Raw genomic sequence first — 11,889 nt, 5'->3', positions numbered from 1 at the left:
AATATCGAAGCATTCCTTAAAAGTCATTGCCCTCTAGCTCTGGAAAGATATAAACTATCGGATGTCAAGAAAATGACCAACAACTCCGTAATTTTATCATCAGCAACAGCTCATGCAGCTACTTCACTAACAACTAACACAAATTTTCCTGCATATGTACCTCTTCCCTCCAGAACATTAATTCATGTATTTCTATACCTTCTTGCTTACATCTATGAAAATTTTGAGAACTAAAAAGGTCATTGACACAAATCACTCAATCAACTTAAACCTCGCTAATCGATACGAGAGTTGTTGAAACAAGTTCATAACTCATGAAGCTGAATCTATGAGCCAATTGGCAAAGCTATAATTCACCACTCTTTTAAAGAGAAAATATTAACATGACATGATACTACAAAAATTATAGAGAAATCTAGTAAAAAAATTGACTAGAAATTATTCTGATAATCATTGACCTACAAGGGGAAAAAACAAAATGAAAAGTAACGATCAGAGTTTGTTCCCTAATTCTTTCAACCAGAAAGAGATGGAGAGACCGGGTCGTGTTTTGGGAATAATTAAATGTCTTTCGTTTGGGAGTGAAGAAAGTAAGAGGAAAGAAGGAGTGTGTGTGCATAGTTGGTATATATATAATATATGGTGATGAAAAGAATAGTGATTTCTATATAGCTTTGATTTATGCGAGAAGAAGTGCGAGAATGGATGAAAAGCATAATCACGTCCACACCACGCCCCTTGCGTTTGTACTCACCGTCTCTTGGTTGCTGTGCATCGCTTTGCCATACTCCCACTCTCAAACACCGCCACCGCTTTGTGCTGAGCAGTCATACGGGTGCAGCGCCAACGTGTCCGCCATCTTTGATCCTTTCTGGGAACAGAATCCACCCTCTCAATGTAACGGCGGCGATGCATCATCCCAGCTCATCTGCGATACTCGTTACGAATCTCAAAATTTCACGGTGAAGGATGTCGACAACACCTCTCGCACCATGACAGTGGTGCCAACCCGCACTGTCAACGATCTTTGTTCTCCTGAATTTCTTGACGTTTTCTTTAAATTGGTGGACAAACTGCTCCAGTATTATGTGCCAGTATACAACGTCACCCTATTTTCAAATTGTGCCTACCTCCCAGATTTCCCTTCAGAACACCGCAACTTTACGTGTTGGGGTGGTGCGTATTACTTTGTGGAGGAATACAGGCAGAATGAGACGCTCCGCAAATACCCAGTGCTAAAGAATTGCACGAGATTTTTGCGCGTGCCCAGTGCCGCTCCTCTCGATCATTATAATGATTTTGATGATGGAGCTGAAGTTATGAAAGAAATTCTGAGGGATGGGTTTGGGGTCTACTATGGTTTTCCTCACGATTGCAGAAGATGCAGCCAAAGTAACGGAAGTTGCAGCAGCGATGGTGGTAACGATGAATATGTAGTTTCATGCAAATATTATTGCACACATAAATACTGTTCTCCTCATAATAGTAGCGGTACGTCTTCCATTCCTTTTTCTTTTTTCCCATTCTCCTCTCATCTTCTGATGAAATTTTTGTGCTATATTACAATGTGATCTAGTAGTGTTTATTTTAAAATTATTGAAATATAATTTTCAGTATGAAGATATATTATATATCTTGTTTGTTTTTGCTTTTATTTTATAATACTTGCCAGTGACATTAGCTATAGTTTTTAGTCAGATTTTTGTTCTCGTACATCTTCTTGTACCAGTAATCACTCACAAGAGGAAAATTTGTCATGATTAATATATTTTCTAATTTAATATTTTTTAAATAAAGATTAAAGCTTGAATCAGATTATATATATAAATATGGGGTAAAGTTTAAGATCAATCAAGAAAAAAATAAGTTTTATGATATTATTTATTTATAAATAAAAGTAAAGTTTGGAAACTTAAATCTTTCTTCCACTGTGAGCTTTGATTTCTCCACTTAATTTCTACAAAACAGCTCGAAAGAAATCATCCCACATAAAATATTTCTCATTAGAATTTACATAGTATGTATATTTCGAATTTGGATTTTTTTTTCCTGCCTTTTGTTCTCTTATTGTATTTATAAAATACATTGATTTTTTAAAATATGTTAAAAAAGTTTCAATATATCAATATATCAAGTCTTTAGACAACAATAAAATCTCAACTGAGAACCTAACTTCTAACTCTTCTTGTTTGATATGTGTTATACAATTTTATTTTATTTTTTTGAGTAAATTCTGTTTCGCATGCAAAATACAAGTTTAGTGTTTAAAAATTGATAAAAATTAGTATGAATTAACAAAATTAATATCGGAATCATTGTGAAAATAATTATTAGTTATTATCTTCGTAGCTTAGACATATATATTCAATAAAAAATAAATGGGAGGTTTCAGTGAATTGCTTTTGTTGACCAGAGTTTAAGGTTGACTGCAAATTATTCCAGGTCTTATGTGTCTCTGTCTCCTGGCCCCCTACAGTTATTAGGGTTTCTTCTTTCTGGTTTCCCTCATCAGAGTCAGTAACCAATACGCAAATGACCAAATTGGCCTCTGATGCTGATTTTGATAAAAGAGACCGGCTTAACTAAAATTTAATTATCTCATAAAGTTTAGATATTTTAATTTTTTTTTTTGTTATTTTTATTTTATTTTTCAAATATATTTTAATTTGGCTTTTTCTTTTCTTTTTTCTTTTTTCAATCTCCCTCAAACCACGTTTTCATCTACCAAACATGAGCAGACAAGGGAAGCGCACAAAGCTCTTCAAATCAGAAAGGAGGTAATTTTTTTTATACTTTTTCATCATAGCTTTGTTAAATGATGAATTTCACGAAGGTGAAATACATGCATGGATTTGAGACAATAGAGATGGAATAGTGCTATTATTGTTTTTAAAAGATTTTGTGGTTGTTGAATATAGTGAAAAACTATATTTAGATTAATCTCCCTTGTGTAAAATACACACATAGGGTTCTCTATTTATAATAGAAGAAATATGGGCTAAGCCCAAAATACAAATGAGAAATAATAACAAACTAACTAAAAGATAAAAGATATAATATATCTAACACTCCCCCTCAAGCTGGAGCATACAAATTGTATGAACTAAGCTTGGAATAGATGAACTCAGTGTTGAACTAGATGATTTGTCTTCAGAGTGTGAGGCAAACACAGCAGCTTGTGAAACTTCAACTTCAAAAGTGGATGAAGGAGAGCAATGGTGGACAATGACAAACTGCAAGGACTGATTCCCAATCAATGATGGATGAGTGACGGGATCAACAGTGGTAGCTGAAAGCTAAGAGCTACAAAACTGCAGGGACTACACTAAATCCTCATCAATGATGGATGGGTGACGGGATCAACAGTGGTAGCTGAAATCTACAAAACTGCAGGGACTACACCCATATTTATGTGACTTGCAGTGTCTTGGAAACGTACTCCCCCTTAGTCTGAAGGTGGAAATCTGAAAGATCACAGTTGCTGAACCACTAAAACAAAACAAAATATTAAGCTACAATGCTGAAATAAAGGCATCAAAGATCCAAAGACATGTTGGAGGTCCAAAATTCTTTGCTGGACAACTCCCAAGTGGTGATACTTAGCAGTGTATCACAAGAAGATCGGGCTAAACTCTAGCATCGAACAACGGCAAACAGTGCTAACTCTAGCACCAAACAGCAGCAAACAGTGCTAACTCTAGCACTGAACAGCGGCAAACAGGGCCAAACATCGGGCTAACTCTAGCACCGAAAAGTGGCAAACAGGGCCGAACAGCGGCAAACTAAACGGCGCCGGACAGCGGAAACGGCACCTGGACAGCGATCAATAGTGGCTGGACAATGGTCAAACGGCGCGGACAGTGGTCAAACGGCGCGGACAGCGGGAAACGGCGCCTGGACAGCGGGAAACGGCGCCTGGACAGCGGGAAACGGCGCGTGGACAGCGACAAACGGCGCGGGGACAGCGACAAACGGCGCGGGGACAGCGGCGATGGTCTGGTTGGCGAGACCGACTCCGATCATAAGTTGGGCAGCCATGGAGAGGGAGAAACCCTAAAAATTCAAAGTACTCCGATTTATGCAACGACCACAGATCCAGAAAGAGGGCGAAGAGGCGATCACGGCAGTGCTGATCGGCAGCGGAAATCTCCGGCGACGCGCCGGCACGCGCGGCGGCAGCAGCGGCAGCGGTGACTCTTGCGGCGGCGCGTGGAGGCGCGTGAGAGGTCCGTTCGCCGCGATCTTCATACCACGGTGGTCGCCCGGTCGAGACGATTCCGATGGTGTGGTCGCCGGTCGATTCTGGAACTCCGGCGGCGGCGGCGGCGGTGGCCGGAGGCGACGACGGACTGGCCGAAAAGAAGCGGCGGCGACGGTGGAGAGATCTGACTGCACGGTGCTGACTGTGGCACAGATTTAAGAGAAAAAGAAAGAGAGAAGGGTTGTCCACTGAAATTTTAGGGGCTGCCGGCGGCCATGGCGGCCAGCCGCCGGCAGACAGCAGAGACACCAGAAGAAGATCAGAGAACCTGCTCTGATACCATGTTGAATATAGTGAAAAACTATATTTAGATTAATCTCCCTTGTGTAAAATACACACATAGGGTTCTCTATTTATAATAGAAGAAATATGGGCTAAGCCCAAAATACAAATGAGAAATAATAACAAACTAACTAAAAGATAAAAAATATAATAATATATCTAACAGTGGTAAAAGTAAAGATATTTGAAGATAAAATAAGTGAATAATAGGATGAACGTGATATATAAAAGAGAAAACTTTAATAAATTAAAAATAAGTCACTTTATAATTTTATATATATTAAAACAATTTTTTTATTATCTATATCAATTAAATTATTTATAAGCTTACACAAACTTTCTTTTCTTTTCTATTCATTCCTCAATATCTTTTTTCTAATATAAAGAATCTCACTTTCACATCACCTCTTTTCCTTAAATTCACTTCTCCACATGCATATTCTTCAATCAAAACACAAGTTAAACTTGGAAGAAAAGTAAAGAAAGGTTTCAAAACATCATATAAATTGAACATTAATAACCATTTTTATATTAAAATAAATAAATAATTAAATTAATAAAAAAAATATTTATTTAAATATTTAATGATTTGTTTCAGTATATTTTTACTACGAAATATATTTTTTTATTTATTAAAATTTTATAGTAATTTTATATTTTCTTTTAAATTTGATTTTAACTTTAATTTATATTTTTCAAAAATTTATTTTTTACTTCAAATTATTTTTAAAATTTATTTTCTAAATATATTAATTTACTATCAAGATTGTTTTATCACATCAATAAAATTTCCTATAAACATGATTTTCTTTTTCCAATTACTTTCGTTTAAGTCAAAGAATTTCATCCTCCAGTCTGTTTTCTTTCTCTTCTTACATTTTTTTTACTTTCAAATTCACTGGGAGAGAAAATAGTAATGAAAGAAAGAATGACAAAATTATAACTAATTGACAGAGAAATTAAAAAAATAAAAATTAATGAGTTGACAACTGACGTAAACACAAAGGCAGAAGCAGTATTATAATTTCCTGACCTTAAAATAAAAACAAGGTATTTAGACAAAAAATAATAATATTAAGACACTTAGATTACCAAATTTTTTAATAAAAATCAATTAAAAATATTTAAATTTGTAAAATATTTAAAATTTAATTAAAGCACATAGATATAGAAAATATCAATAGAATTTTTTTAAAAACAAATAAGAAATAAATTTAAATATTTAATCATTTAGTTCAGTAAAAATATATAAAAGAAATATTTTTAAAGTTATATAATATAATATAAAGATTTGATAAAAATTGACAAAGAACTGTAATATCTCATTTAATTGTATATAATTATTAAAAGAGACACTATATACAAAGGAACGAGAGGACAAATTTATCAAGAAAGAATATGTATATAAGTTTATTCTACTTATCTTATACATAACTATAAGATCAAATATATACGCATACCAGAATCTTATATCTTTAAGGATTACATTAAAAACTAAAACGAAATACTGATTTCTAATACTAATAAACATAAAACGAAAATGTCTACTTATAAAAGCTTCAACACCACTTCCACCTACACCGGACCAACTAGAACACCTTTATCTGCTCACACTCTTAAGGTGATAATCATGAATAAGAAGAAACAAATATAAAAACAAAGAAGAAATAATGGTAAAGTAACATACCAAAAAGAGGTTTCATAACATTTATATAGGTTTTAACACACTTAAACATCTACATCAACAAATCATAATGCGTACAATCATACATATTAATTACACTGTCAATTCAAACCAAAAGCTTATACATACTCATAGAATTAAACTTATCTGGATATGAGTATTGTTGTTAGACTATGACAAGTTTTGTACTTAGTGGTGGAACAACTTGCGAACCCAAGCTACCACATAAGATTAGTATGTCTACCACCTATGGCCAAAGAATCAAATCATAGACTAGGACCTTCAACTATTCCTCACGACATAACTTCCCTTCTCTACTTAAGGTAGAATAATTATTGGAGTGTTAAGATAACTTCTAAGACTAAGTCCCTACATCAATACATCACACTATTGAACGTCTCATAGAACCTCTCCACGAGATCCATGGAATTACACCAAAAATATACTATTGAATGCCAACATAAAATCTACTCACGAGAATCCATAGAATTACACCAAACACATAACTACTAAACGTCACCATAGAATCTACTCACGAGATCCATGAAATTATGTCAAACACATATATCATGCACATAACCAATAACAACTCATCATTATCATAATATCATAGATACATAAGCACCATACATGTTTACCATTATACTTTAACCATACTTACATTCATATTTAAAATTAACAAAGCATCAACAATTTCCTTATACACATTTTATCAATAATACTAAAATCAACATACTTCAGTATATAGAAAACACAAAAAACCAAAAACAAAACTCGTAATAGGGCATACTCAACGGTATAGGACCATTGCTCAATACCCTATGTCCAAAGACCAAACCAAGGACACTAGAAGACCAATGCCATGCGTCTAGAGACCAAAACCCATGATAGAGGAAGGTTAGTGCTCCAACGCTAACCATAATTTCATCCAAGTACTTTTAGGTAATCAGGAACCTATTGAAAGGATCAATTTGATATTTCTAACTTAGTTAAGGGTTATAAAAAGGCTTAAATGTCAGATTTAATACCAATTTGATCAAATGACTAGTTATTTGATTCTCCAATTCAACATCAATTTCAATCAAAACAAAAATATTTCATAAAACAACAAGAACCACTAAACATACCAAATGACTAATTCAAACCAAACCAATCATACAAAATAAAAAATCAATACAACATTTTAATAAATTCTAAATGAATAATATCCCTCATTCTAGACATCCAAAACTAGTACATTCAATAAGCCATACATAGAACCAATACAACAACATTTTTAACCAATCCTTAACATTTTATCCATTTAATTATCCAACAACAAAAAAACTATTAATGCCCTCAATCTCGTCAAGTTCAAGCAACAAAACAAGTAATATTTAACAAACAACTTCATTAAAATTTTCTCATACTAAACCATAAGATTTTAAACCAAAAACTCAAGTAATTGTCCCATAACAGCAACATTTTGACAACAATTCCAGTTAACTAGAAAACAATTCCTATAAATCATAGTTCATCAAAACCAATAACATTCAACAAGCAATCATGACAATACTTTACCATACCAAATTACCAATTTCACACCATTTCAAACATATAATACAAATTACAAACATCATAGTAACTTAAAACATGGTTGTTAGCTCGCCTTATCTTATAGGTGATCAAACCGCTCTAAAAGATCTAAAATAGTACCAAACGCATATAAACCTTTAACAAACAACGAAAACATGATCATGGTATACCATCATACTGTTAGGACCATTAATCAGCATATAGTCTTATAAAATACTTAAACATCACATACAACTATGAAAAACTTACATGCAAGAGGAAAACGAAACTTAAACAAAGGTAGAAATTTCGTTTAAATTGGACACAAAAAGCTTCTTTCCTCTATCATAAGTGAAGTAGAAAGATATTGTAATTCCTCTTCGAAAAGATAAGTGATTGTAAAAGTACATTGTATGTTATGTTCTCTTTATATCTGAACAACAATTCAACAAAATTTTCACCAATATTCTAGGAATTCGATGAATTCATCTTTGTTCGTCTACTTTTGCAGGAAATTGGGACAAAAAGAGGAAACTCATTATTTTAGGTAATAAAAATCTGTTTCCTTTTATACTTTCCCATCCACCACTTCTTTTAATACTATAGTTTTGTGTTTCTCTCTTATGTCTTCATGATTGTATACCTGTCATAATCATGTAAAAAAAATTCACAATTTAAATTACTGCTTAATATAGTTTCCACTAAATATTTCCTACTGGTTTCTAATAAATTTTCAAAGTTGAGAAAAATTGAATTCAGTAACCATAACTCTTTTTCTATTTACATTTGAGATTAGAAGATTACAGAATGAGGTGTCAACATTTCTCATCTGCTACACAGGTGTTACAGGTTCAGCAATTGCAGGAGTTTTAATATCAATTTCAATTCTGTGTGTAAGATACAAGTCACCACCCTGGCTAGCGAATTTTGGGTTGGCTTCAAAAATTAACAAAAATATTGAAACATTGCTTAAAAGTCAGGGCTCTCTAGCTCTAAAAAGATATAAACTATCACAGGTTAAAAAAATGACCAACAACTTCAAAGAGAAGCTGGGACAAGGTGGTTTTGGTGCAGTGTACAAAGGAAAGTTATCCAATGGTAGTCTTGTGGCTGTAAAGATGTTGAGTGCATCCAAAAAAAATGGTGAAGAATTTATGAATGAGGTTGCCAGCATCAGTAGAACTTCTCATGTTAACGTTGTCTCTCTTCTTGGATTTTGTTTGAAAGGTCACAAGAGAGCTCTCATCTATGAATTCATGTCCAATGGTTCCCTTGACAAATTCATTTACAGAACAAGAGACGAAACTCTTTCAGCCTTGAGTTGGGATATTATATATCAAATTGCAAGGGACATAGCTCGAGGTTTAGAATACCTGCACAAGGGATGCAACACTCGAATTTTTCACTTTGACATAAAACCACATAACATTCTTCTGGATGAGAACTTATGTGCAAAGATATCTGATTTTGGGTTGGCAAAACTGTGCCCTAGGAATGAAAGTATCGTTTCCCTGTCAGATGCTAGAGGGACAATGGGGTATGTAGCTCCAGAAATGTGGAGCAGAAATTTTGGAAGAGTTTCGCATAAGTCTGATGTTTATAGTTACGGAATGATGCTGCTAGAGATGGTGGGAGGGAGGAAGAACATCAATGGTGAAGCAAGTAATACAAGTGAGATATACTTCCCGCACTGGGCATACAATAAGCTTGAGTTGGACAATGATTTGAGACCAGATATGGAGATGACAACAGAAGAAAATGAGATTGTAAAGAGGTTGGCGATGGTGGGTTTATGGTGTACTCAAACGTTTCCTAATGATAGACCTACAATGAGCAGAGTGATTGATATGTTGGAAGATAGCATGGATTCCTTACAAATCCCACCCAAACCTTTGCTTTCTTCTCCCACTAGATCACTGTCGGAATATTCCATCTCCTGAAATTAAGCACACTGCATATTTGGTAAATTTCTCGACTTATATTATAAAATGAATTGCTCTTTACATTGTTAGCTCTTTCCTATCATCTAGAAAAACAGGCAGAACCTCATGTAACAGTTACAACGGTGCGAAAGCTACCAGAAAAACCTGTCATATGTTGCTTCCAGTTATGATATAATGAGATGATATTATTTTAATTACAATTATGTAAAATTGTTTTAAAGTTAAAATTGTAAAATTAAACTTACATTAATTTTAATAGGATGACAAATGAATAGTGTGTCGATCAATGACGAGCAGGAGAAACTAGTCGACATAATCCATAAAAAAATTCATCATGTTTTCATCTCTAATTTAGACCAAATTTTTTATTTTCTTTTATTTTGTTATTTCTTAATTTCATGTTTGAATTTCTAAGTCATTTCTTTTGTTTTCATTTAGGACGGGTTGATTATTAGTTTTTTAAAACTTAAATAATGTTCTATTTTATCTTTTGTGTTCATGAAAAATTAAAATTGATATATCTTTTGGGTACTTTTATTTATAAGAAAGAAAATATAAGTTAAGTCCAAAATATAAAATAAAAAATAATAATAAAGTAAAGTAACTTAAGATAAAAGATAAGTCGTATAAGTTATCTAAGATATCTAATAATTCATATATCTAACAAAATAAAATCCTATTGCAAATAAAAGGATCTTTACAAAATAAAAATTTAATGAGAAGGAGGAATGAAAAATGAAGATAATAAAGGAAAGAATGGTGATAAAATATAAAGAGATTAATAAAATGATTATCATATTGATGTGTGAAAGTTATCATTTTTTAAATTTACGGACAGTTGTCAAAATTAAAATTATTGACATGAAATTGATTCATATTCTATCATAACAAACAGAAACTATAAATTCGATCAATGGGGTTTTCCTAGCCAACGACACCGATGTTTCGAGTTCGAATCTTGGGAACCAGGAGCAGGAGCAGGATACTCACTCAACTCAATCAGCTGACAGAGAAGTTTTCTGGCGGATGATTCAATAACTTCTCGGCCAGGTGGTTTGTTTCCTCCAAAAAGGACAAGTGAATCTAGTGCATAGAACAAAAGTGTTCCAACTATATCCACAGTTCGAGCCTCATTTTCATAATCCACATGACCTCCACGACAGAGAAATCGTAGGTCGCAATATTCACAGACCTGGATTGAAGCAAACTTACCTTGTCAGACATATTTTGTACTTCAAAATGAATCGTTCTATATAATTGTTGGTTCTTTCAAATAATCTAGAAAAGCAAGAACAATCTCATGAGACAGTTACAGCAGAATGCAAAAGCTAGTCACCAATTGATTAAATAAACTATGTCATGTGTACCATTGACCTGAGTTAGATAAGTGTTTTGAAATGAACAATCAAAAGGGCAAATATAATATATCAAGTGGCATATTTGTATCACTTTAAACGATGATAAGCGCAGCGTAGATGCTTGTAGGTTGATGGATTCACAGCTTGAAGAGAAGGAGGAAGTGGAAACACAAGGTGTGAATTTTTTTTGTCTTCTGTTCTTGACTTTGAACTCAGTTATAGTGGGGGGCTACGAGGACATGCTCAGGAGGACTTGAGGAGTTCCCTATATGGTAGTGGGAGGAGCTTATTCTGAATGATATTCGAGTTATAAGGTCCTCTAATGGTAAAGTTGAGAAGGTGGAAAAGATCGTGGATTCAACTCTCTGCACAAATATAAAATTGATTTGGTGGATTTGAAAAAGAGGATAAGAAAAGTTATGGATCAATTCCTCTATTAACAAAATAATAACTACTAATAAATACACATAAAAAAAATTGTGAATGATATTGAGGCTGATGGTGATGATCCCAGGTTCAAAGTCTGGCATATAACAATACCGTAATGGAATGTGCCGTTTTGGTGATTAGATCTTATAACTCAGTATTTTCATTGAAAGATGACAGCAACAGTTACCCAACAAGCTGTACTACCTTTTTTATGACAATTTTCCAAATGAACCACTTCTGCACAGGTGATTGCCTATTCCAAATAAGTGACTCCATTGCTTTCTCCCGTATAAATTTGGATGGTCCATTGTGGGGACAGCATATCAACACTGAAATTAATATTTTTTTTAGATACAAAAAATAAAGTATGGAAGATAT

At 33.6% G+C, this 11,889-nt stretch overlaps 1 protein-coding gene and 1 long non-coding RNA gene across 2 annotated transcripts; one reads left to right on the top strand and one right to left on the bottom strand.

Moving 5' to 3' along the window:
• Positions 1-389: 389 nt before the first annotated feature.
• On the top strand, positions 390-9,924 carry LOC124823011 (LEAF RUST 10 DISEASE-RESISTANCE LOCUS RECEPTOR-LIKE PROTEIN KINASE-like 2.3). Its single transcript, XM_088102811.1, has 4 exons — positions 390-1,491; positions 2,739-2,777; positions 8,293-8,328; positions 8,622-9,924. The coding sequence occupies exons 1-4, from the start codon at positions 702-704 to the stop codon at positions 9,719-9,721; spliced, it is 1,965 nt and encodes a 654-aa protein (XP_087958937.1). The 5' UTR covers positions 390-701; the 3' UTR covers positions 9,722-9,924.
• Positions 9,925-10,473: 549 nt separating this feature from the next.
• LOC148190565 (uncharacterized) lies at positions 10,474-11,603 on the bottom strand. Its single transcript, XR_015783174.1, has 2 exons — positions 11,174-11,603; positions 10,474-10,916 (listed from the first exon to the last, which is right to left on the bottom strand). It is a non-coding gene; the product is annotated as an uncharacterized LOC148190565 (long non-coding RNA).
• Between the last annotated feature and the right edge of the window lie 286 nt (positions 11,604-11,889).

This window comes from Vigna umbellata, unplaced genomic scaffold (assembly GCF_029865625.1).
Source record: "Vigna umbellata cultivar VRB3 unplaced genomic scaffold, Vumbellata_1.0 scaffold_761, whole genome shotgun sequence".
In the NCBI taxonomy this organism is placed as follows: domain Eukaryota; kingdom Viridiplantae; phylum Streptophyta; class Magnoliopsida; order Fabales; family Fabaceae; genus Vigna; species Vigna umbellata.
This window is presented reverse-complemented; position numbering and strand designations above follow the sequence as displayed.